The 27,799-nt window shown below is 32.7% G+C and overlaps 3 protein-coding genes across 6 annotated transcripts; 2 read left to right on the top strand and 1 right to left on the bottom strand.

The window, feature by feature from the left end:
- The first annotated feature begins 522 nt into the window (after window positions 1-522).
- LOC130825501 (ATP-dependent DNA helicase 2 subunit KU80) lies at window positions 523-10,846 on the top strand. Of its 4 annotated transcripts, none has more exons than XM_057690759.1 (12): window positions 524-747; window positions 3,174-3,266; window positions 3,478-3,529; window positions 5,035-5,166; window positions 6,594-6,997; window positions 7,160-7,446; window positions 7,546-7,741; window positions 7,893-8,099; window positions 8,781-8,948; window positions 9,030-9,428; window positions 9,806-9,936; window positions 10,122-10,846. In XM_057690759.1, the coding sequence occupies exons 1-12, from the start codon at window positions 733-735 to the stop codon at window positions 10,180-10,182; spliced, it is 2,145 nt and encodes a 714-aa protein (XP_057546742.1). In that variant the 5' UTR covers window positions 524-732; the 3' UTR covers window positions 10,183-10,846. The 4 variants fall into 4 exon arrangements, with proteins under 4 accessions (XP_057546740.1, XP_057546742.1, XP_057546743.1 ...); XM_057690760.1 differs by having other exon boundaries at window positions 10,117-10,846; XM_057690758.1 differs by having other exon boundaries at window positions 10,090-10,846.
- Window positions 10,847-11,378: 532 nt separating this feature from the next.
- Window positions 11,379-15,957, bottom strand: LOC130825505 (uncharacterized). The gene is made up of 4 exons (XM_057690762.1): window positions 15,557-15,957; window positions 13,257-13,315; window positions 12,450-12,631; window positions 11,379-11,923 (listed from the first exon to the last, which is right to left on the bottom strand). Exons 1-4 carry the CDS (start codon window positions 15,714-15,716, stop codon window positions 11,854-11,856), a joined length of 471 nt encoding a protein of 156 aa, XP_057546745.1. The 5' UTR covers window positions 15,717-15,957; the 3' UTR covers window positions 11,379-11,853.
- Window positions 15,958-18,082: 2,125 nt separating this feature from the next.
- Window positions 18,083-20,086, top strand: LOC130825504 (protein IRX15-LIKE-like). Its single transcript, XM_057690761.1, has 2 exons — window positions 18,083-18,581; window positions 19,520-20,086. The coding sequence occupies exons 1-2, from the start codon at window positions 18,151-18,153 to the stop codon at window positions 20,016-20,018; spliced, it is 930 nt and encodes a 309-aa protein (XP_057546744.1). The 5' UTR covers window positions 18,083-18,150; the 3' UTR covers window positions 20,019-20,086.
- The last annotated feature ends 7,713 nt before the right edge of the window (window positions 20,087-27,799 follow it).

Raw genomic sequence — 27,799 nt, 5'->3', positions numbered from 1 at the left:
TGTTCGTAGGATAGAAGTAATAGTAATTAGGATGGAAATGAAAATGAGTTTATCAACCATGATTTTGTGGAAATTTTGATCAAGTTAATAATAAGATGGAGGGAAAGTATTGGAAGGAAACTATTTTCCTTTTATCTTGAAAAATTGAAACCTTCAATGTATAGGTTTCAATGGCTATCACTAATGTTGAATGATGCAGAAACGTAATTTGTATACATTTAATTACATCAATATTCATATTAAATTAATTAATATTAAACTAATAACTTTTCGGGATCTTATAATTATATTAAATTAATTTAGAAGTTGTTTTAATAAATCCTTTCATATACGAATTTAAATATTAACATATATTAAAAATACAATTACGATTTCTAAACCAAAGAGATTCGAATTAAAATTGTTATTTTATTAAAATGTATGAACAAAACGAATGTAAGTTTTTTCTTAGTCGGACCTCATGAGAAAATTAAACTAGAAAATAAATAAAATAATTAAATGAGTTGAGGGTTTTATTTTTAAGTGAGGCAAAACCCTTCCTTAAGCCGTGATTCACCTTCCTTCTCTTCTTCTCTCCTTCTCTCCTTTCTCCCTCACTCACGGCTGACCACGAACACCACCACCACCAGGCCGCCTGCCTTTTTCCCTCCACCGTGAGCAGCCACCACAGCAAGGCAGCCCCTCTTTCTCCCCACCAAAAATCTCTCTTCCCTCCCCGTTATCGTTCCCAAAATGGCTCGTAACAAGGTAAAATCTACTCCATTTCTTCATCATCTTGCATAATACGATCTCGATTTGATTTTATCTATCTATCTATGTTGTGCTACACCTATTCATCACTATAAGTTCATTTTCATTGCTTTAATGGTCGAATTATACTATTTATTTTTTTTGGGTAATTCTTGAGTTTTGTTAATTTGTGAAAATTTGAGGTTTTTATAGTCGTTTTACATGACATCTATGCACTTTTTTATAGCATTTTTATAAATTTTGTTTAATTAAGGTATGGAGAATATATACATGAATTTTTAATTTTAATTTTCTGATAACTTGTGGCAAATAGAATATTCAGGGTTTTGATTGTAAATTGTAATACTTTGATCTGGATGACATTTTTGATAAGAGCATGCATATGTATCTCCTAATTGAGTAGAAGATGTTTAAAGTTAGGGTTTGAGAGAGGAATGTTTGGATATGTTGGTTTAATTATTTACCATTTCTTTTTAAATGTAATTTAAACTATGGTTTGTTGGAGCTGCAAAAAAGTGAGAAGTTTTGGTGTTATGTACTCCCTCCTTCCATTTCATTTAGAATTATTTTTCATTTTAAATTGTCCCTTCCATTTTGCAAAATTTTTATTTTTAGAAATAGCCCACCGCTTTCTTTTGATTTCATCTATATATTTTGACTCTTTTTAACATCATCTATACAATTCATTTTCTATCTTTATTTTATTATCAAATATCTACATTTTTCTTAGAAACAACTTAATTTCTCTTTGATACTATCCCATAGGGACAAGCAGGGGGAAGTTAGGATTTTAAATTAGAGAGGTCAAATAGTCGATATACTAAAAATTATTTACCAGTGTCGGTTATTATGCTATCTAGGGTAGTCGATTGCCTAGAGCCCCCCAGTAAGACCTCAAATATTAAATGGTGTCATTCAGACTTGGTTCTGGGCAACACATTTTAAGTAATTTGTTTGATTGTAAACTTTTTTTTATTTGAAATAATATAATGTTACAATACATTTTGTCTTAAATTTTTTTTTGTAGTGGAAAAAATTTTATCTTTTAATATAATAAAGGGTCCTATTTTAAAAAGACATCGTAAAATAAATAGTGCCTCTAAAATCTTTGCTCTGTCCCTATTATTTATTATATAAAGCCTAGTTAAATTATGAAAATTTTAAAATCATATAGACTTTAATGAATTTAGATCATAGTATAAATTATATTCAACCAATAGAGTTGAAGTTTTCATATAATTATCTTTTTTGAAAAACCAAGTGTTTTTGACTCCATTATTCGCCTATTTAGTCTTCAAAAATTACTATTAAAATTAATTATAGCAAAAATATAACCCACACTAAAAAGGATGAATGGAAATGAAAGATATAGTGTAATGACATAATAATATAAATTTATTAGTTTGTTAAAATATAATAGTTTGAATTAGAATTTGATCCCTTAACCTTATGTTACAAATGTGTTATTCCAACTATTAAGCTATAGTTATTTTTGTTATATTTTTTATCTCTTTAAACTATAAATCATATATTAGTAAAGGGGGCCAAATCTAAAAATTCAAAGGATTGCATTTTTGGCAAGAAGGGTTGGGGAATGTAGCTTCGCCATTGGGGACAAGAAGACTATTGATTATGAAGTGAAATGGTGGATTGTAGCTTTTTTGGATATTCAATAGTAATTTCATCATAAAATTTAAAACTAGGCCAAAGTGATATTGTATATAACTTGAAGGATGTAGAATTAAGTAATGTAAACGCAAATTTCTAATATGATTTTCTACAAAATATAAAAAATAAAAAATATGGACCATCAAAACATAATACGTGGCACGTCATACCACACAATTACAAACATTGCCATGTAATACTCGACAAATTATCAATAACCCAATAATGATCAAAGGATATAAATGTAAATGTGGGATTTTTTAGATCTTAGGGCCCAATGGTGCATATTTTAACGTTCTTTTTGATCTAACTAGGAATAACAAAATACTTGGGAAGTAATTTAGAGAGTTTGTGAAACTAAATGTTTATACATCATTTTGAGTATAATAAATTGATAATATGGGGATGATATGGCTTTTCTGCCCCCCTTGTCTGCTTTCTTAGTATGTGATTCACCATGAGGGTGATAATTAGGTGTGAGGAGACATAATTTAAACAACATTTTGGAAAAGTGGGGAACTGGGCCCACGAAATTGTGTTATTGTGTATGTAGGGCCGTAGGGGGATGGAAAATCCCTCCAAAGAATGTGTGTAGCAAGGTTCGGTCTTAGGTCACTCGCCTGGGAGTTGTAAGCTTGGACCAACTCCTCCGACCGTATTTTTCATTAATTTAAATAACATAAGTACACAATGTTACAATATTTGGAATTACATTCTTTTGCTAATACTTCCATTTTCATTACCTTTTGGTACAGGAATCGCTGGTTTTATTGCTTGATGTTGGTCCGAAAATGCATGGTGTACTTCTACAAGTTGAGAAAGTTTGTGCCATGCTTTTGGAGAAAAAGGTTACTGGTTCTGTTTTATGTTCTTCCTCCCTCTCTCTTTTAAAATTCTGTCCCATATCTTTATGCTAATACCAAAATTGTCCAATTTATATTTGTTTCTTTGAATGCGGACAATTTGAGTTTTGTATAACTCTTGCAAAACGATGTGTGTATAGTGGATTAGTCATCAATGTATAGAATTATTCTGAAATAATTTTTCCTGTGTCTGCAGCTACTTTACAACAAATTTGATGAAGTGGGAATAGTCCTATTTGGAACTAAAGGTACATTATCTTCCATTCTTTGTTGCACAAGTTCATTTTTTTGCACATAGAATTATGTGGTTGTTTGCTTTTGCAAATTGCATTTATGATCTAGAAGTGCAAGTAGGAGAAAGATAGAAGGGCGTGTTACCGTGTGTGTGTGATGTTAATGAGTAAAGAGAAACACATCTTAGAACCGTCAACATTGTTAGTGGTCGTGTGTTCATGCTTGTGTGAATTTTGTTGGTTTATGCACCTAATTTATGACTAAAATCTCATATGTTGTGCTTTTACATATCGTACGTGATCCACTAGTAAATTTTCGAATCAATCATTTTATTAAAGTATCTTTCATGTTTATTAGGTTCGTAAAATCGAAGTTTACACCTTTTTATTAACCATCTCATGCTATTCTTTCTACCCTATCACCGTAAAGAAGTAGACAAATTAATTAGCTTCTCAATCACGAGTGTTGAAAACAAACTCTGTAGTTTTATGAGCAACATTGTTTGAGCTTGTCATTAAGTTGAACCTAGAAGGGACCTTCATTTTTGGTTGACTTTTTAGGTAATTGTTTGTTATTGTATCATGCTCCTTAACAAAAATACGAAAGCTTAAATCCCTTATCAAGGGTGTTGGCCAATAACCAACACATGATTTATCACGATTTACGTATGCTTCAGTGCCTCACCGCCTTCATCTTTGCTTGTACTATCTCAATGCAATTCCTTAAGGTGCAATTCTCCTTTTGCACCTACTCTAAAAGTTTACATCGCAGAAACATTGAGCCAAAGTTTCTTACCTGCAAGCTCGTTTCAGAATTGTGTAAATGGTTCTACTTATGCTTTAGAAATGGTAATACGTTCAGTTTTTGTATTAAGTAATTTTTGTCAACGGTGTCTTTGTTAAACATTATAATATAAAAGGGATTTAGTTCATATTATATTGGAACGACTTTTGGAAGTAGAAAGAAGAAAGGCTAGCATGAGAGTGAAACTTAGTCACTTGTATATCATATGTTGACTGTTTGGTCTTTTGCTGTACTTTTTTAGATTTAACTTTTATTATGTTTTTATCATACCATCAATACCATATGGGTGAAAATGTTGGTCTTTCAAAAGAGATCATTGTAAAGAGATCGGTGGATGAGATGCTTATGTTAAGAAGGGGAGCCTAGGGGCACTTATTCAAGTGTTGTGTGACTGAAAGCTTATAGGTTTGAGTCTTTGAAGTAGTCTCTTGCCGAAATGTAGGGTAAGGTTTACCTCTATTACACCCCTTTTGTAGTTACCTTCCTTGTTTCCTCGCTTAGCGGTAACATGACCATATATAGGAGTGAGCAAAGAAGGGACCATTGGGATTGATTTCTAGATTAACATTAGATAAAACTACATCAATTAATTTTTCATACTGATTTATTTTAGTTCATGTAGCTGATTCTTTATGTTGGGATTAAGGTTTTGACATTGTTTTTGTTCTTTTGTGTGCTTTTGGTGCATTGATGAGCCTTTGTATTGTTATTTCAGAAACAAAGAATGACCTCACTGTTGAAGTTGGCGGATACGAAAATATTGTGGTCCTGAGGAACATTAAGGTTGTAGATGGAGATCTCGTTGATGCTCTAGAATCGCTTCCACAGGGGACTGTTCCTGGTGACTGTATCTTTTTATTAGCTGTTATTGTTTTGTGATTTCAGTTTCATGTTTATTATATATTTTTTCAAGGTTTTGACCTGCCTCAAGAAACCTTAGCAAAAACTGTTTATTTGCTGATCCATTTGCTGAATGCTGTTGTGCCTTTGTTTTTTACTTCATGAAAAAGTTTTCTTTCTCTTAAATATATGCTTAACTCAATTGCGTGCTGCGTCATTGTTAATGTCATTATTCATAATGATAGTGAGTGAAATTTGTGCCGTTTCGGCTGACTTTCACGCAATTTTATGTCAAATTCTGTGGAGTTTGCAACATGCTATCAGTGCCACTTGACGTGTTATGTTTTATATTTGTCACCTAAAACTAGATTGCAATTATTTTTAGCCGCGAATAACCTATGTTTACACCATTTTTGGGTTCTTATTTATGCACTTTTTATTTTGATTTGTGGATTCATCAGTTCTATTTTTCTTTTTGAATTTTTTCTTTTACAACAGATGCATTTTTGACAACAAGCAAGGTTTCCTGGATCCATTTTTTGCTGGAATGCCTTTTGAAACTATTATTTTATATTATTGCTTATATATAAAAATAGGAAAATTTAATTGTAAAGGTCCGACCTTTCTCTGGGGGTCTTTTAAAGGTCCGATCCTTCATATAACCTACAAAGGTCCGAACATTACCTTTGATTTTGTTGTAAGGACATTTTTACATGTGACCAGTTGAAATTAATTCATCTCTATCTACCCATTTACGGCCTGAACCCAAATTTAAATTTTCACGGTTATATTTAACTTCATCATCAAGGCTGTCGGGCTTCCCTCCATTAACTACACTGCAACTTCAACTCCCCTCTATTAACTTCCTTCCACTTTCCCCTTTATTACTGCTACTCTGGACCACTTATCTCAACCATTTTCCTGCTTCCTTTTACCTTGGCAATTGATTTTAGGTTAAAATTTATAAATTTTACTTTGATTGTTCTTTGATGGATTGTGTTTACGTGTTTGATTCTTCTGTTCATGAATTTTTCCCCATTTTCTTTGTTTGATCGTGATTATTGTTTTTTTTTCTGTTATTTTATAAAATTTTGGATGATAGGTGATTGTAATGTTACTCTGCGATTTTGGTTTGGTGGTAAGTTTAAAGAGGTTGGAGATGCTATTTACTATGGAGGGGAATGGGTAGGACTTTTGATGTAGACCCTAATGATATTTCATCGGATTATGTCATGGGATTGGCTAAAAAATCTAGAAGCTGATGACCCCAGTCCCAACTGGAGCAAGTTTTGGTTCTACTCTGCTGTTTTTGTACTTTCAATAGCCCGTAGTGAAATTATGTTATTTGTGTTCTAAAACTCAGGCTATTATATTTAATAGTATTGTTACCTACATTCTTTAATTTAAAATTTGATGCCTTGACTCCTTTCTTAGTTCTTGACGCAATTGTTGTTGGGATGGATATGCTAATAAAGAAGTATGGACCCACTAACAAGGGAAAGAAACGCCTTTGTCTTATCACCAATGCGCTCTCTCGTTTGAGAGATCCTTTTGAAGGAACAAAAGAAGATCAAGTCTGCGCTATTGCTCGGCAGATGACTGAGCAGGCCATGAAATTGGAATGTATTGTAGTTAGAGGGGAGCTAAGTGGTGATGCTGATAAGAATGTGATGGATGAAAATGACCAGCTATTAGACCTTTTCACAAAGAGAACTTGTGCAAAGACTCTTTATGTTGAAAATGCAACATCACTGTTAGGAGCTCTCAGGACTCGGAGCGTAGCCCCTGTTACGATTTTTAGGGGTGATCTTGAAATAAGCTCTTCTCTAAAGATCAAGGTTAGTTTCTTTCTTTCTTTTTTTTGCATTCATGGTGAAATGTCAACTGATGAATGTAGCTGGATGTAATTCTTGAAAGATATATTCTTTTGCTTTTTTAAAGACAGAAAACTCAGTTTGATTCTCTTTTTCTACTTTCTCTCAAATACACAACAATAATAGATTTGGGTGTACAAGAAAACTTCCGAGGAAAAATTTCCAACCCTAAAGAAATATTCAGATAAGGCACCAGCAACAGATAAGTTCGCCACTCGTGAGATTAAGATTGACTACGAATATAGAAGCATTCATGAACCTGACAAAATAGTGCCTCCAGAACAAAGGATAAAAGGTTATCGTTATGGACCAGAAGTGGTACCCATCTCATCTGATGCTTGGGAAGCTGTCAAGTTCACAACGGAGAAGAGTGTGAAGCTCCTTGGATTCACTGATGCTAAAAACATTCGACGGTTTGGCTGTTTGTTTAAACTAAAACTTATTACTCATATGTTCATTTGTATTACTCAGGTCTAGCAAATTAATTTTTAAATTGCTCCTCATTTTTGCAGGCAATATTACATGAAGGATGTCAATATATTCACTGCTGAACCTGGCAAAAGAGAAGCTATGATTGCTGTTTCTGCTTTGGCTAAAGCAATGAAGGAAATGAATAAGGTAGCCATAGTTCGTTGTGTTTGGAGGCAAGGGCAGGCTGGTGTTGTGATTGGAGTTTTGACACCAAACATATCCGTGAAGGACAATATTGTAAGTTTTCCTATTCAGTTTCAGTGCCATTCTTGTTTTTCTGCATAGGAATCTCTTTGTTCCTTAGTTCTTGTTTCACTATCTTTCCTCTGTTTCTTTTGTCGTCTAATTTCCCCCTGCATGTGGTTTTCTGGATGTGTTATGCGAGAAGCCTGATTCCTTGTATTTCAATGTACTGCCGTTTGCTGAGGATGTACGCGAGTTTCAGTTTCCATCTTTCAAGAATCTTCCGGAAATATTTCAGCCCTCTGAAGAACAGCAGGAGGCTGCTGATAATCTAGTGAAAATGTTTGACCTTGCACCACCTGCCAAAGAGGAGAATCTGAAGCCTGACCTCACACCAAATCCTGTTTTGGAGGTACTTGTTTATTGTCTGCTTCAATGTTTTCATTCTATATTGTGTCTTGGGGTGTGGGTTGAGAGCATTATTGCATAGCAAGTTGTCTTCCTCTTCTAAAGCTTGGCCATTATTAATCTATCAAGTTAACTTTTCACCAAGCTTATTGTAACAAATTCCGGTATTAATGCAGTGCTATAGCTACTGTCATCTTTATTTTTATCTGCTGATACCACTGTTTTGTTATATTTCTCAAGTTTGGTCCTTTGACTTGATTAGTAATGTGTTTGGTGATTATTTTATTCTATGCATGTTGCGACCAATCCCTCAAACCCCGCCTAGTTAGGAGCCACATAGTGACATTGGGGTGATGGAATGTTGTTGATGAATCATTTTCATTTGTACATGCGGAAGGGATTTGAATGAATCTGTATTTTGATTCATTTTGTAAGAGGATTGATTTTATAGATGTATCTCATCTCAAGGATAGGAAAAGTTAGAGCTTATGTCCATACTATGTTAAATTTTAATACTTGATATAATCTTTTGTACCCATGGCAATATCGAGCTATCTAGTCACTAAGCTTTTGTAATCTCTTGTTGGTAAGTTGTTGCGACTTTCAACTGTATATGCATAATGGATGAGATAATTGAGAAATTAAGATGTGTCTCTGACTGGTTAACCATTTTATGTCCATACAGCGGTTTTACCACTTTCTAGAACTAAAAGCAAAGAACCCAGATGCCGCTGTGCCTCCACTTGATGTAGCCTTGAAGAGCATAACTGAACCCGATGCAGAATTTGTTTCTCAAAACAAGTCTGTAATTGATGAATTTCAAAGATGCTTTGAATTAAAGGCGAATATAAAGGTGGGGAGTTGGCTTAATCATAGTCTTATAGTAAACCTGGTTACTTTCTTTGCAGGCACTAACTTTTTTCTTTTTCGACAGAAGAAGAAATCAACTAGGTCGACTAGGGAGAGGCCATCTGGATCTGATGATGAGAAAGAGGCTCCAAAAAACCTTGATGAGGGGAAACCATTGACGACCACTCGTGATAATTCTGCGGTTAAGGTTGAGAACAGGGATGAGAAACAATCTAATAAGACCCATTTTAATGCTCCGGCAAATAATACTGTGGCTGTTTGTGAGAGTATTGAAAATATTGCCCCAATCCAGGAGTTCGAAGCTATGTTGTCTCGTAGAGATAGCCCCGATTGGGTTGTTAAAGCAATCAGAGGTCTGAAAACCAAAATTCTTGACCTCTTGGACGACTCAATTGATCAAAATAACTATGATAAAGCTTTAGCGTGTCTTTTTGCCCTTCGAAAAGGCTGTGTACTTGAACAGGTGTGTCTCTAACTATTTCTCGTTGCAAATTGGCTCCTGTCTTTTTTGTCTGTTGCTTCTCATCTTGTAATGTTTGAAAGAAGATTGTTCATCAATTTTCAAGACTGGCAAAATGTGCTTAATCTTGATGGCATTTCATGTTTACCCTCTGCTTGACATTGCTTCTTGGATTGAAGTTTCGGGGGATATTTGGTGTTGAGATCGGCACTATATTTGATTTTGGCAAATTAAATACTACTTTCTACGCTATGACGCGTCTTTTTTGGTTTCTATTGAGAGCCCCGACTGATATAAACTGCCACGATCCATATACTAATTGGACTTGTGATTTAAAATTCCATCCACTTGTTTTGAATCTTGAAGCTTGTTTATTGTAGGAACCTGCACAATTCAACAACTTTCTGGGCTATCTGAATAGATATTGCAAGGAACAAGACTTGCATGATTTTTGTGAATTCCTCGGCTCAAAAGGGATGACATTAATCACAAAGACAGAAGCCCCAGACAGGTTAATTTCTAATCTTCCTGCGAATCTTAACTTGTTTCTAATTTGTCGCTTCACTCCTCTATTTCTTGGTTCTTCCTCCAAATGTACCCTGGGTCATTTTTCTAGTACTATATTGTTAATTCAGTTAATTTTTCTTTAAATGGGATTATTCAGTTACGCTGCATCTAAATCATCTTTTAGTTCAGCGATGTGCCAGATGAAGCTGGGAGAAGTTATCTGGTAAACCGAGAGCTTAAAGTTGAATAAGAGCTTGTTGGATAATTGATCTGCTGTTTTTCTGTATATATATTTGATAACGGAAGCTGACCAAGTGGATGTGGAGACGGAAGACGGAGGAGCCGAGGAGTGGCTAAAGTATTACTGTATTAGTATGTGTAATTGACAGAATTATGCTAAATTGCTTTGTAACTTCTATCCCCAAATATTTGCCTCCCTTTTGGGTTGTACCTAAATGATTAGGAAAATTTGAATCAATTAAGCAATTTTAACAAAAAAAAAAAAAAAGAGCTTCGGGTAAACTTAATTCTAAAAATAAGCATCTTCATGTCTGAGTCTAAGGTTAAGATGTTCGTAGTTATTAACAAAGAACAAAAAAATTGGTTAAAAAAGTCAAAATTGTTTGTTCGCAGTAATTAAGGGAGACAATGTCAAAATTTTTTGTTCGCTGTTAGTAACTGTGAACATACATAATCTTAAGCTCGGATATAAAGACGCTTATTTTTTAAATTAAGTTTACCCAAAGCTTATTTTTTATATTTTTTTTGTTAAAATTGCTTAATTGTTTCAAATTTTCAATAATTAGGCCGTATCTGTTTTTGGCCAAAAAGTACCTGAGTGCTTTCACATTTCTCTGTGTAGCTAGCCTCTAATTAACGAAGTCATTCTAATTTATTGAACACAAGTTCTTTTATTCCCTTGGTCCAAATTAGGTGATGTTAATTTTAAGTTCATCCATATTCGTCAATGAACGAACCATTTTTTAAAGGAGAATTTAATTCTAAAAATTTCACCTTTAACAATCAACCTTTAAAAAAACTTATTTTTCATTTGACATAGAAAATGCATAAATAGCTTAGTGTAACATCCTTGCATGTCAGGACTTCTGTCGCCTCTGCTTGGAACCCAGCAAAAGTACTTGGGACTCCATATTTTTCAAGCATTAGAACACCAACACTATGTATAACAAAATTGGATCACAAAAAAGAACTGATACAAGAGTTAGAATATGATTCAAATCAAGGGAGGGAAATAATTTTTATCTTAAATAAGTTATGATGACCTAGTTCATCAAAATTGATATTTTTTTTGTCACTTAAGAATACACCAGTTGTATTTTTGGTGAAATTTAGTAGAAAAAAATTAGACAGATGAAGAATAAGATAGAAATGAATGATAAAAATAACCGTTTAAGATGCATACAGAAAAAATTTATAAATAAGATTAAAAATAAGGTAGAACCATTTCCCAAAAAATAAGGTACAAAATTAACAAATATACTTAAATTGGAAATTGTGCGATTTGAGAGGGATAGAGGTAGAAGTTGCCAAATGATAGGGAGGTGGGGAGCTAACCCCAAATGATGGAGAAATAATTCCTTGTTTCCTTCATCTTCCTCATTAGTTATGGATGACATACTAAGATGTGTAAGGAATGACATCTAAAACATATGTTTAAATGTGTAATGGTAATCGTATTACAAGTTTACGACTTAGCGAATGCAAGGAGTCATCAAATTCCAACACCCCAATTAATTTTCAGAGGGCAAACCAGTTCCAGATCATGAAGGAGCTTAACCAAACTAGAACATAGGGGGTTATCATCTAACAGAAGATCCAATTAGTAACAAGGGTAAAAGAGTATCTATCATTTGGGGAATACAAAAAGGCCATGCCAAACCGATATCCTGAGACACCCAAGTTAGCTAGTAGCAGATTTGAGCTTTCCGCGTAGAAACTGCAGGACATGTTCGCGCTTCCAGTTATCAATTCTACAACACAGAAAACAGAAATGATTATGTTTTTCTGTACCAGCAAACAAGCAAAAGAAAGGCATGTAAAAAAGACAGTCACATACTTGGTGCACATAGAATAAAGTATGTGTAAGGGATAAATGTAGAAAGAAAGAGCGACAATGAAAGGCTTGGCTCAAAGATCAAGTCGTCAAACTTTTCCAATTCACAAGGGCATTGGAAAGTATTTCAAAAATTTTGTTTGCTTAATACATAATAGGACATAGATTATACAACATTTTTCTCATCGGACACCTCTCAGCCTCCACCAACTTACAACCCAATATTGCCACTGCTTTACCTCAAGTACCCATGTCGGCTTCTTAACAATCGGGCATGGGTAAGACACTTTGACCCTTCAATGTTAGTTCAAAATTTTGGGAATTTTTCATTAAATAGTCAATTTAGACACTTAGACACGTATTTGTGCCACATGGGTTATGGGTATATGAGTCCGAGTAACGTAGATAGACACTAAATATATAAAAAGCAGAATATAACTGACCTAATTGTTTCAGCATGATCACCATTGTCATCCAACATAATCATCTTTGGCGGCGAGTTGAAAGAATATTGAACTTTGACAGAAGGAAACTTGTCCATCTCTTCTTCTATAAAACCTACAATCTCAGGATAGAAGACCAGTTTCCTCATACAGACCTCCAGCAGTGCACCAGCATATGTAATCTATAACAAATCGACAATCATGTCTTGAAGAAGTTAATAATCAATGACAGTGTACTGTCACATAAAGGTATATGACCAAGGGCATACAATATCGCAAGCAGCGGAAAGCTTTTAGATGAATCCATTAAACAAACATTACTCGGAAAGTTTATGTATGACTTGGTAAATTGACCCCTCTAGATCGTACATAACTAATTCAGCAATATTAAACATGGAGTATGAGTGAGTGTAAAACTCCGATAATGCCAAACTTATTTTTAATAAAGCATCAATCTACCAGGTTTAGAATCGTTAGATTTTTTCCATTACTCCTATTTCACTAAGTGGCTCTCATCTAGGATTCCAACTAGGCGAAATTTCGAAGGGTTGGGTGTACATAACCTTATCCTTAGAAAACAAACGAGATAATTTCCGATGACCCATAATAACAAACATCGTATTCAACTTCACATAAAAAGAAGTGCACATGATTAAACGATCCATTTTACTTCAGCTTATTATAATCTGAAACCAAAAACATAAATCTTTGGCTCTATCAAAAATGAACACTCATAAGATATAAGGACTTAGAAAATTCTAGACTTTTAAATTTTAATTTTAAAAATTTTTCTACATTGAGTAATACCTTGCTCGTTGAATCATCAGAATCCTCCACACAGCACTTCAGGCAGTCAGATACCAGTTCTGAAACAAAATTCAGTGAACACCAGCATCATTCAGGCATAATACACACAATGGTTCAAGAATTCTAATTACGATACTAAAGCCAGCTCAGTTGAAAAAATAGTTAGAAGTTTAGATCAAAACAAAAGCGGATAAACATATCTAAGAGGACTAGAAGACAATGGTATGGAAAAATCCCTCATCAGAGACAGAGGAGAGATGCTTCAGGAAGCAACTACTCTTATGCGAGATCGTCTCTCAAAGAGACGACCTCAAAACAAGAAGCCCACAAACTTATTTTCTCTTTAAATTATATTAATTGGGCTATTAAGCCCATATATCTAATGCGTCTCTCGCAAAGACTGTCTCTCACAACAATTTGTGTTGAGGAAGAAAATGCATATCATAGCAGGGAGTCTACTATAATATGTAGCAGCCATTTTCTTAACATGCAGAGCTTAATGTTTTTTTTCCCTACTGTTCTCATTGTCACACAACACAGCTTCTATCTTCACAATGCAAATAAAGGAGACAATTTTAAATTCCATCATGATAAGGAGGAAGAGTGATCTCTTTATTATCTTATCAAGTTGACCTTTCTGTTACGCTTTGTATTTCATCACTTTTTCATTCCTTTCTTCCATGACATAGAAGTGATTAATAGATAGATATTCTGTAGAAGAAATTTTTATTTCCGAGCTTCATACATAAGCAAAACAAAACTTGGTGTAAAACATTGGCCGCATTGTGACCGCATTGTAAAGGTATTCAGGTAATCGCAACGCAATATAAGTTGTGATAACCGTGAAACCATCAACATTGAACGCGAACAAATTAGCATTCCAGTGATCGCATGCAAGATTTTGGACTATGATTTGAGCTGATATGGCTATTTTTGTCAATCATCTCAAAATTTGAAATTCAATCATCGTTCTAAGAAAGGATATAAATAAAAACAACATCTAGCATTATTCTTTCGCAAGAAACATCTCGGACATGCCCAACGGGTTTTAAGCATCATTCTATTTTCCTCTAACGGTGTCCCTTCTCCCAGGGGCTCAGCTCTCCTTTTCTCCCTCACCCACCTTTTTTACCTCTCCACAATTTTCGGGCCCCTTTTTTCTTCGGGAGGATGAGTATGTATCCCTCGTGATAATAAGTAGACAGTAAGAGAGAAAAGTGCCACACTTCATTCCAAAACTCACCAGTATAAATCCTCTAAGAAACTTTTTGTATAGGGTCATTCTGACAATACAAAAAAAGCAATACAAATAAAGTGATGTTGAATCTTGCTTCAACCAATCATTGATGGAGCACGCTGTAGACATAACCAAAACACTTTCGGCTGAGCTACGCAGATGCAATAGCTTAAACAACTCTCTTAGATTCACCACCATCACCTAAATATACATATATTTTCTTTCTCTTCAAAGCCTTCATCCCAAGATGAGGTCAGTTACAAAGTGTATTTCCTACATTGAACTAATTTATGCTGAGAGCAGTTTCAAAGGATAACCATTACAAATCCAAATTCTCACATAAAAAAACCAATTCAATATACTTCATTAGCTAGAAGAAGGCATAAAATAAGCAATTCATTGAGCGCACAACAGATTGGAAGCAAAAGCTAGTTTTCAAGAATCATCAAGAGCTTCCTACCAAGGATTCCGGGTTTGTTCTAGTTTCCGCAAAGTGGTTCAACAATGAAAAACCAAGTTAACCACCACCATCATCATCATACCCAACATATCCGCTCAAGAAGTTATGATCAAGAGAGTGTTGAATGACGACAAACCACGATGTTACGGTCAATGAGACACTTGACTTGGGAAAGACTGCCAAATGAAAACATATGTCCAGAACACGCCACAAATAGCAAGGCAAGGCAAAAGAGGGTTCAATTTCAAAGCGTATTCCCTCAATTGAATAAATTAATTGTGTGAGGGCAGTATTGAGTGATAACCATAACAAATCTAATTGCTCTCATATAACCCAATTCAGTATACTTCATTTGATAGCAGAAGGCAGAAGATATGCAATAAATTGAACCCACATAACATTGCAGGCAAAACCCAGATTGCTAATTTCAATTTTCAATCCATAACTCTTCTACAATTGATGAAATCAAAATTAATCACAATGATTCATGCTTTATGACACAAAATAGTCCGGCAAGGTAAAACCCACAAAAATCAATTCAACAAAGCAAGTAAACAATAAGTATTTCAAAGATAAAGATAGGAAAATGGAAGGAAAGGGAACCTTGGTCTTTAACATACTCAGACAAAGTTTTGCAGTCAGAACATAGAGCTAGACCCGTAAATCCCAAATTCTCGCAATCCTTAGAGTTGAGTTGCTGTCCTTGAGAGACTGATGTCATCGCCAAGATCAAGATCACATAGATCAATATACTAATCTTCATCTCTCTTTTCGTTTAGCTACAAATTCTCCTTGCATAGAACACTGAAAATGTGTTGTTGATTTTCGAAGTATTGGTTTGTGAATTTTGATGTTGCAAGACTTCTTTACGGGTCAAAATGATTATAGTTGTGCATTGGGTTACAATTTGGTTTGTTTAATTTTAGATCTGATTTGGAATGGATTTAAATTGAAAATTGACATTAATTTATACTACTTTTGATTTAATCTAATTGCTTGTTTTTAGGTCTTCTTAATAAAAGAAAAATAAAATAAATAAGTTTAAAAAATCATATACTCCCTCCTATTCAGCTCATGTGTTCCATTTCCTTTTATGGTCAAGTCACCTTAATTGTCCCATTTCTATTTTTGATGTGGGTTTTTGACTTTTATGCCCTTAGTAGTTTTATCCTATTTTCAATTATACCCTCCATTACCCATACTAATTTTCCTTCCTTACATTAAAAAACCCATAATACTACTCTCTTTCCTACCCTTAAGGTCCCATTTTTACCTCTCCTTAAAATCCGTGAAAAATCAAATAAGACTCTTAAGGTGAATAGGAGGAAGTATATTTTTACTCGATCTCTAAATACTTTATAATCCAGAGATTTCCTTACTACATACATAATTAACCCGTATACACAAAATATTATAATTAGCAAATAATAAAAATATTGTTTATCTTTTTAACCAATCATAAAACGAGCAATAGATAGATGATGTTGAATGGTGTGGGTGATTTGGTGATTGAAAAAAATGAATAGAGTTAGGTCACTTAGGTGTAATATCTGAGTGGGACCCTCCAACAAACAAAGGTTCCTATTAGCCAAGACTAAGCTGTTTGCTGGTTCCACGTACACATCTTGACAACGACTAGCTAGCTTCACATTTTGTTTAGTATACTCATCTATACTATTTATTATTTGCTATTTAGCATTGTGCAGGTGAAAAAAAAAAATTATATCATAATTAAAAATATCGTATAATCAGGGTCATTTCTAATGGTAGTTTTGGCCTAATTTATAAAGGGGCTTAAATTGAGTTCATCCTTATTATTAAATTTAGTTTGTGGATAAGTATTTTATTATCATATGATCTTAGATTTGTATATTTATTTGGCATTAATGTGATGAAAAAAAAGAAAATATGTGATGCATAGTCTTAATCTAACTTTACTTATACAAAGACTCTTTTTTATGTTTTGCTTAGAGCCCAAAACTAGTCAAAAACAACTCTGCATATAATAAACGGGAATATATATATATATATATATATATATATATATATATATATATATATATATATAGGAGTAGAAGCTGCTTGCAGTATTTCACAAATACTATATTTTTGCATTACAAAAACATAACGATTTGTATTTTTGGCTTCTCACTAAGAAACGGTCTATTATTACAACTTGTAAGTAAAGCATCGTACTCAATATGCATACAAGTTAATTAGACTATAAATCCATTGTTTGTTCCTTCTAACGTTTTAGATAAATACAATTTATCAAGTGAAACTAAAATATACAGCCCAAATTATAATTATAAGATAACATAAACTAATCAATTTTTGTAATCATATTCATACATTTTATATATATATATATATATATATATATATATATATATATATATATATATATATATATATATATATATAAACTCTGAATATTGTTAGTTGAAGTTATTAATTGATTTGATCAATGGACAGTAAATCATTTTTTTAAGCCAATAAGAGACTTAAGAGTATTTGATAATGATCGCTGACTATTAGTTGTTTATTATAGATAATAGAGATCAAAAATTCAATAACCAATACATTGCATCTTTTTTATTTTCATTTAAAAACTAATTTTTCAACTGATTTAACAGTTATTTAGTAAACACTTTTTAGAAAACTTATCAACTAAAAAGTCTAAAATTAATAATCAACAAAAAAACTAAAAAAAAAGCTCGTCTTGTATGAGACCGTCTCACCATGAAACATGTCATATAATTAGCTTATTTTTTTAATTAATCATTTTAAAATTATAAATTATAACCAATTACTCAACACACTAAATATTGCCCAATACAATTACTCTCACCATAAAACCGTCTCATTCAAGTATCCGTGAACAAAATATACCAAAGAGGTAGGAGTATTACTTACTTATAACAATTTAAAATAAAAATTAAATTAACTAATGAAGCAATATTAAAAAAATGACATACATTCCATTGTAATGTCATAATCATTCTCTAGCTTTCTACCCATCTTTTCCACTCCAAGTTTGTTTAATTTATGACAAATTTCCTACCTTTTCTCCCTTATATTTAATTCCCCTCATGCTCTTTTTCCCTACTTATATAACTTAACAAATCCCAAATAAACTCAACCCCATCTACCTATATTTATTATTTTCCCTCCTTTTTTGCAAGAAATAAATAAAAATGAAGAACAACAACACCAACACAAAACTTATTCTTCTTCACCCTTACATTCTTAAACAAGGCAACTCAAATAAACTATGGCTTTTAGCCTTTATATCTCTTTTCACCCTCATTTTCCTCCTCACTCTCATCATTTACACTCGTAACTCGTCTTCTTCTTCTTCTTCTTCCTCTTTCGAGGGTTCGATGGGTGGGCCCCACACGACGGGGGGTTACCCATTGCCTAAGAATGTGATGAATACACTTATACATTATTCATGTAATGCAAATACTACGGAAAAAATGGATTTGGGTGATATAAAGACTATATCGGATGTTATAAGAAGGTGTCCTTCTCCTTGTAATTTTCTTGTTTTTGGACTTACTCATGAATCTTTGCTTTGGCATGCTCTTAATAATCATGGAAGAACTGTTTTTATTGATGAGAATAGGTAATTTATATATAACCTTTCACAACTTAATTATTTTTTTTTAAATAATTGTCTAAAATAATTTAATATTTCACACATCCACTATAAATAATTTATTTATTGATATTTTTTATTATATCATCTTTAATATATATTTGCTCATAGCATAGTCATTATGAGAAAAAGGGGTGAGGTTGTGGTGGTTTAGATCATTACTATGTTGAGAGCAAATATATAAAAAAAGTTGAAATATTAGATAATAATTTAAAGATAAAATTATTTGCGGCGGATGAAAGAAATTTTAGATGTTTTGGATAATTTTTTATTATTTGTGGAAATTAAAACATCTTTATAACAAAATGATCACACCAAAAAATCCGATTATTCAAATAAACCAACTAAATCAACCAACGAACAACCTTTCATTTGTCAATTTTTGATATTAATGCATTGCATTGAAGAATTGACTTTAAAACTACACAATATAATAAAATTAACTAAATAAATATTTATCACTCCCAAATAGGAGTATTAAGTTTGAGTTTATTAACGGATATTAATCTTGTGGAAACAATTATATATTGTGTCTAAGTCATTTATTTTTCAAAATTATTTTATTTTTATTGTAATCAAATCTGAATGAGTAAGATGAACAAATGGCTCACATGCTATAATAAAATTATTACTATTTTCAAAGTCAACCAAGGTATAATCTCTCCATAAGAATATCACAAGTAATAGCATATATATTTAGTTTTTAAAGGCCAATAATTAACGTTTCGCTCTGAACCTCTTAAATCTCGGAATCGACCCTGTCATAACTAGTTAACTCGATAAGGAGTGCATTGTTTGATAAATTACACTTATCGCACTTAATATAGTGTCGATGTCACGTAACGATTTAGTAATACATGATGATTAATCAACGTAACGTAGTGGTTAAAAACAATTATTGGCAGGTATTATGCTGCATATATGGAAGAAAAACACCCTGGAATTGAAGCCTACGACGTACAATACACAACAAAATTAAGTGACTACAAAGAATTAATATCATCGGTTAAAGAACAATCTCATAATGAGTGTAAACCCGTACAAAACTTACTCTTTTCCGATTGTAAATTAGGCATAAATGATTTGCCAAACCAATTTTACGACATCGATTGGGATGTAATCCTAGTCGATGGTCCTCGGGGCCATTGGAAAACCGCCCCAGGACGAATGTCGACGATTTTTACAGCTGGTGTGTTGGCCCGGAGCAAGAAGACCTCTGCGCAAAGCGGGAAGACTCATGTTTTTGTGCATGATTATAACTTGGAACCTCAAAGAATGTCAAGTGAAGAGTTTTTGTGTAAGGAAAATATGGTAGAAAATAATGGAATGCTTGCTCATTTTGTATTGGAAAGGATGGATAAGAATTGTTTTGAGTTTTGTCATTCTAAGAACAACTCTTCCTAGCTAGCTTGATGAAATACATGAATTTAATTAATAGTAATTAATTTGGTTTGTAAATGTATGAATTGTAGTGAAAATGTGAAATATTTGTTCTTATTTATGTTATGATCAATATGAACAATTTTTTCCTAAAGGAAGGCTTGCAAATATTTCAAAAATTGTGTTTGTAGCACATTAAACAATATACTTCTACTTCGTAAAAGAGAAGTCTCACGGTGAGACCATTTAAATTGAGTTGGTTTAATATACATTTATTTTTAAAAAGATGACTTTTTATAGTCTTAAAGTTATTAGTATAACCTTAAAGTGATCACTTATAATTTCAAAGTGATTACTTAGAGCAATGGGCAAACTCGTCTCATATACGACGGTCTCATATAAAACGAGCCGAAAAAACAAAGCTTTTTTTTAAATTATAGTTTACAATGTCTTTATATATATATATATGTATATATATATATATATATATATATATATATATATATATATATATATATATATATATATATATATATATATATATATATATATATATATATATATATATATATATATATATATATATATATATATATTTTGGATCAAATGAGAAGGGGTATGAAAATGAGAATGGTGAGAAGTAATCTAAACCATTCATTTTTTTGATCAACGGACAGATTTAATTAGCATTTTTTCATAGTTGCACGCGGTTCAATTTGGATTTTTCATGTAATTTGAACCGGTTTTTTATTGATTAACCGGTTCAATATATAAAGAAATTTTTTTTTTCTCTCTCCTACTTTACTTTCTCGACATTTTCTTTGCGTTCCATCCTCAAGAATTTTCGTCTTCCTCCCGTTCATTTTTCTTGGATTTTATTTGTTCTTCAATCGTTTGAATCTCAACCGTTCCATCCTGCTTTACTTTCGTTTGAATCTCGACATTTTCATTGTTCTTCAATCGTTCTTGGATTTTATTTCAGGTATTTCAGTTCTTGATTTAAGGGTTTATTTTCTTCGATTTTTGGTGTTTATTTGAATATTACTCTGGTATTTGATATTTAGGGTTAATTTCTGTTGATATTATTTGATATTACTCTGCTTTACTTCGATTTTCATCTTGTTCTGCGACTTTTCATTTTCATTCGATTTTTAGGGTTAATTTCTTCATCTTGTTCTGCGACTTTACTTCGATGTTTTGATTTTTTTAGTCTCGACATTTTGATATTATTTTTGGTTTAATTCTGGTATTTTAAATCTTCGATTATCACTTTTTTTTTTAGTTGTCATGGCAAAAACAAGAGGTTCGTCAACTTCGAAGTCAGGTCATCAACGAGGTCGCAGTATTCCAGTTGATATTCCCTCCACTTCTAATTTACATTTGAATTCCAACACAAGAAAGAGAAGAGCTGAGGAAACTGACAATGTACAACAAAGGTCTGTAAGGTATGTTGAATTCCAAAATTTTAATTCCAACAAAGTATTCCAGGTCATCAACATTGTAATTATTCATAGTCATAGTATCCTTTATTGATAACATAGTATCTTTTTCTAAGAACATTGTATATTTTTTTTGTTGTTGCAGGTTGAGATCTACATTCCAGACAAAAAGTAGACCTTCTCAATTGATCAAATTGATGAAGGGATTCACTGAGAAACAAAAAATCTCAGTGAGAGAGATTGGTTTTGGTGGCCTTCTTAATTTAAAGTTATGTAGAAATCCATCTGCAATGCTTGGTTGGCTTGTAGATTGTTTTGATCCCGGTAGTTGTATGTTTTCGATAGACTCTTTCAAGTGCTTTCCCATTTCTGAATATGATGTATATGATGTTTTTTGTCTACCTCTGAACCCAAACAATGATGTAGATATAGTTTCAAGGTGTGCGAACAAGTATAATCCTGATTTTCCCTTGAAACAAGAATTTAGATCCTTTTTTGGTTATGAAGATACAAATGCAGCAATTCCTTTAGAATTGCTTGAACGAATGATCCCTAGGATGATTGATGGTGGGGATGAGTTCAAGCAACTTTTTGTGTTGCATGCTATTTCTTCTTTCTTAGCCCCAACCCAAAACAGAACAATAGACCTTAAGATTGTAAAGTCTATAGTAGATTCGAATAAGATTAGTTCTTTTAATTGGTGTAAGTATGTGCTTGATCAGTTTTGTGACTCTGTTGTTAGATATCGTAAAGGAAAGGTGCAATTTTTTTCTGGATGCATTGTTTTGTTGGAAATAATTTATTTTCATCGTTTGAAATTCAAGAATATCTCTTTGCCATCCTCTTTACCCCTTATCTCTCATTGGACTGATAAGGATGTGTCAAAAAGAATTAAGGAGGAAACATCTGCTAATCATTTTGGCAGTGGTTTAATTTTGAGTACATATCCCGTGAGTCAGACGATGGTTTTTGAGTATGGTCAAGCTGTTGGGTTAAAGGTGAACAACGTTGATATTGGTCAACCAAGTGTAAATGCAGAACCCTTCAGAGATCAAACAGTGCAAGACGATGATAAAATTGAGTTTCACTTGCCGTTAAATGCAATGCGTAATTCTGAAATACACCAAGTAGCTGAGGATGTAAGTATGATCTTACTTATTTATGTATAACAAACATTTTAATGATAACACAGTAGCATTCTCCTGTATCTTTAAGTATGATCAAACACAGTAGCATTTTAATCACAAACATTTTAAGTATGATAACACAGTAGCATTCTCCTGTATCTTTAAGTATGATCAAACACAGTAGCATTTTAATGATAACATTTTAATGATATGCACAGTAGCATTTTAAGTATGTAAGTGTAAGTATGATCAAACAGTAGCATTCTCCTGTATAACAAACATTTTTCAAATTTTCAAAATAGAACACAGTAGCTATACATTGTCATAGTAACTTTTAATCACAACATAGTATCTTTTTCTAAGAACATAGTAGCATTCACCTTGGCAACAAATATTTTTCAAAATTTCAAAACAGAACACAGTAGCTATACACAGTCATAGTAACTTTTAATGATAACATAGTATCTTTTTCTAAGAACATAGTAGCATTCACTTTTGGAAAATAATCATAACATAGTATTTTAAGAACATAGTTACTTTTAATTTGAACAACATTTAACTTTATCTTTACTTATTTTTGTAGGAAATATGTGAGTTGCTGATGCTGATGAGGAGAGACACTCAAGTTGTCTCCGAGTTTTACATGCAGAAAATTAAGTTGTTTTTAGAACAAAAACGTTCATTTTCTTCTCCTCCTGTCCCTTTTCCTGATGTTCCTTCTACCTCATCCACACCTTTTTCTGAAACCCAAAGTTTTTTCATGAATCCTACCGTGCTCAATACAATCGATGAGATAGTTGACACGGTTAAATGGGTTACCTCTATTCCCAGGATGGTGAATGAGGTTTTTGTTGCTGATGAGGGTGATGTAGATGTAGATGTAGTGGATGAGGTTGAATTGGATCAAGTTGTAAATAATGTTGCTGATGAGGGTGATGATGATGTTGTAAATAATATCACTGTTTTTGAAAGCCATGGTTATGAGAATGTATTGATACATGGCAGGGCTAAGTGTTCCATTCCTTTCAGAGGTGTGAATGATAAATTTACATATGTTTCACATCTGCTGAAGTCAAACAAAAAATATATGAGAACACTTGGTTCGTTACTTCAAGAAACAGTTGACTATTGTTTTGTTTCTGATCAATGTTTTGACAATAGGTGAGTCTTTTTTTTTGGTTTTTCTTTTTATGTGATTTTTGTTTTTTATTATACTTATTTTATTCCTTTTTATTTGACAGTGAATTGCTCGTTAATTATGAGGACAATTTGAGGATTCAAAGGGAAGAGTTTTATACTCTTGGGGATCCCTCAAAGTTTACTCATGTTTCTGTTGTGGATTGTTGGTGTTTATTGCTCAATGAAAATGAAAAGAACAAGCAATCTTCAAAAAAGTTCTTCTTTAGTGCTAGTTCTAGTGTACGTTTTTTGTCATTTTTATTCTAAATTACTTTTCTTTTATTTTGAATTATTTTTAGTTATTTTTATTCTAAATTACTTTTCTTTTATTTTGAATTATTTTTAGTTATTTCATTGTTTTTTTTTTACAGCTTGCTTTGTTGGATTTTAATAATAATGGTGGTTCTGAACAAATTGATTTAATTTGTGATTCTTGGGTCAAATGGGTGGATTTCAACCAAGTTGATTTGACTAAGTTTGATCTGGTAAGATATTTTTTTAATGATTGATTGGCTTATATAGTCACTATTTTAGTTGTTATAGCTACTAATAGGTAGTTAGTACTTGTGCAGTCACTTTTTTTTAGATATATTTATTGATTCAGTGATATATAATATACAGATTGTTGTCCCGATATTGAAAGGCAGTCAGTACTTCTTACTTCTTCTGAATATGAAGTTAAGAATGGTTCAATGGATAGACAATGTGAACCATACTGCTGTTTCAGAAGAAGAAATTAGAAAGCTCGGTGACACTATGGTATGTGTAGCATTTTATTATCCTGAAAAACCTTTTGCCTATGTTGCTAAGATTATGAAATATTTATTAATAAATATTTAAATGAAACTTTTGTAGAAAGATTTGTTGTCAACAATTTTTGATGATAAGATGCAAGCTACTCATGTTATTCCATTATGGAAAATGGAACGAGTTCCCACCGATTGGAAAATGACTGCTAGGACGAATATTGAAAGTGATGTATTTATGATGATGAGCATGCTGTTTTTCGAGGGAACAGTTGATTTCCAGTGTCCAATATTGAATGCAGTTACGATTTTTCTTCTTAATATTATCTTTAAATGTATTTTTTTGAATGACATTCTAATTAAAAGATTCAAACTAAATGTATTTTCTTTTTATGTAGGCTCCATTGAGACATGTGGCAAGAGTTAAGATTGCCGGATCTTTATTGTTATCTGATTTGAACAAACAAAGATCCAAAGTTTTAGAAGAGCTGTCCAATTTTAAAGATAAAAGACGCTCCATTGCCAAACAAGTTTCTATCAGAAGATTAAAGATTCGTTAATGTGAAGTACAAGATGAAGTTGTGAATTTTTAAGTTGTACAAACATTTGATGGAACATAGTAGATAATCAGGCACTTAGGCTTAGGCTTTAGTTTGTACAAGATGAAGTACAAGGCTGATATTTTTGCAACAAAGTTTTTTCAAAATTACAAAACAGAAGACAGTAGCTATACATTGTCATAGTAACTTTTAATCACAACATAGTATCTTTTCTTAAGAACATAGTATCATTCACTTTTGCAACAAAAGTTTTTTCAAAATTACAAAGGAGTTGTAATTACAAAGTGGTATGCTATGTTGTTGGTGCTAACCGCCCCCCTGTATGGTAAACTAAGGAGTTTTCTTGGTTAGACTCAATTCATAAGAGGAACAAGAGAGAGCATGTAGTATGACCGGAATTCTATTTGATAAAGAAGCATTCGTTATCAAACCGTGGGATGCAAAGATGTCATATAAAAAAAATAGATGAACCACAATGCCTATTTGGTAACTCAGCATGTCGAGTATGATTGGCTCCCGTTATGGTGCTCCAAATGTAAACAATTTGGGCACATGAATTGGAGTGTCGGGTTGGCATCAAGCAAACCAATCACCGGCCTAATCTGTTGGTAAATGAGGATGGTTTCAGGCCGGTAAAGTCGAAGTGGGTGAGAAAAAATAAAGGTTTATCAATTGACCAGAAAACCGCCATGTTTAATGGGCAAATTTAGCAGCATGTAGGAATCCTAAAATTGCAGTAACAGATGATGTTCCTAAACCTTGTGCATCCACTAGTAAGGAGGATGCTATGAATCCAGCAGAACATCCGTGTGCATAACCAGTCAAATGTACAGAAGACAGTAGCTATACATTGTCATAGTAACTTTTAATCACAACATAGTATCTTTTCTTAAGAACATAGTATCATTCACTTTTGCAACAAAAGTTTTTTCAAAATTACAAAACAGAAGACAGTAGCTATACATTGTCATAGTAACTTTTAATAACAACATAGTATCTTTTCCTAAGAACATAGTAGCATTCATTTTTGCAACAAAAGATTTTTCAAAATTACAAAACAAAAGACAGTAGCTATCCATAGTCATCTTAATATAATCTCTTTATCTATCTGTTCTTCAGCATCAATTTTCCTGCATAACAAAAATTTTGCACTTTCATTTACATAATCAAACTATTAAATAAGGATACAATAAAATATAAGCAAATTATATATATTTTATACCTTAAGTGGGGTATCTTTTGTTGATGGGCAATTTCGACTATCATGATAATCAAATTTACCACAAGTTTTGCACTTTCTTTTGGGCTTCTTGCTTTGCTCAATAGTTTGTTCCTTTTCCCCAATTATTCTTTGCCTTTTTCCTTTGTTCTTTGATTGGATTGGGTTTTGTATTTCCATTGTCGAAGATGAACTTGTGCCTACTAACAATTCGATTTGTTGCTCTTTAGTAATGTCCACCCTCACATCATCACTTTCCTCCAATTTTCTACTAATATCTTTTAGGTTTTGTAAAAGTGATTGTAAATCACTCTCACTCCGTTGAGCTAAACCTACACAATTGAATATTTCACACCAAACTTCCCCCAACAACTTCCCCACGTTGTTACACTTTTTGCTCTCTTCAATCAGATTCCCATGCAAATCAAAAATAGGCTTCTTTAATGCTAGCTTCGTCCAACGATCTAAAACATATTGCTTTGGTATTTGTGTTATTTGTCTTGCACTCATAACACAAATCGCATGGGAACATAATATTCCTATCCGTTTAAATAACTTGCAATCACAATCTACCTTCAACTCGTCAATCGAACTTCCCAGTATAAAATTCACCTTGTACATCTTACTTACCGTTGAGTCCAAAACAGTTATACTTTCCACACTTTCATTCTTTTCAATACTTTGAATATAAGTTTTGAAACAAGACTTATAAACTTCATTTTGAAAAAGAAAAAAAATTTTTCTAGTATAGACTTCACCGGCATGTTTTTCAATCGGCAATGGTGTTTTATATTGTGGGTTTGTGTGAAGTGATTCAGCATTGAGCTTATCTTGTTTGTACCTCTGTGCATCCATTGCACTTTCATAACTCATATAAAATTCAACAAGTGTCATGTGAGGGTTTGAAAAGTGGTTGAAGAAACTATTAACACTTTCCGATCGGGATGTAGTTCTCAAAATCCCCCCCAATGGGATATCCCTAAAATATGCGGGTATCCATTGATCTCGTATACTAAATATACTAGTAAACCATTTATCTGTTTGAAGATTGTATTTGGTCATAATTCCCTCCCATTTTTCTTCAAATTCATCTTCTTCTTGATCAATATTCCACACACACCCATTTAATTCTTTCAAAAAATCTTCATTTTTGTTCAATTCCGGTCCAACTTTATCAGTCACTTTACTCATGATGTGCCACATGCAAAGTTTGTGTATTGTGTGTGGAAATACATTTTTAATCGCAATTTTCATTGCAGGGTCTTGATCAGTTATCAAATATGTTGGCATACACTCCCCCATACAATGTAAAAAAGTTCTAAATAACCACTCAAAAGATTCACTATCTTCCTTAGCTAATAAACCTATACCAAATGTAATACAAGACTTATGATGATCTACTCCGGTAAAAGGGGCTAAAACCATGCTATACTTATTGGTGTTATAAGTACAATCAAAAGTAACCATTTCTCCAAATAAACAATAATTCTTTCTACTTATCGCATCGGCCCAAAATAAACGTGATATGTGGTCCT

The sequence above is a fragment of the Amaranthus tricolor genome, chromosome 10 (genome assembly GCF_026212465.1).
Source record: "Amaranthus tricolor cultivar Red isolate AtriRed21 chromosome 10, ASM2621246v1, whole genome shotgun sequence".
Taxonomy (NCBI): Eukaryota; Viridiplantae; Streptophyta; class Magnoliopsida; order Caryophyllales; family Amaranthaceae; genus Amaranthus; species Amaranthus tricolor.
The sequence above is the reverse complement of the archived record's forward strand: the minus strand, read 5'-3'. Positions and strand labels throughout refer to the sequence as shown.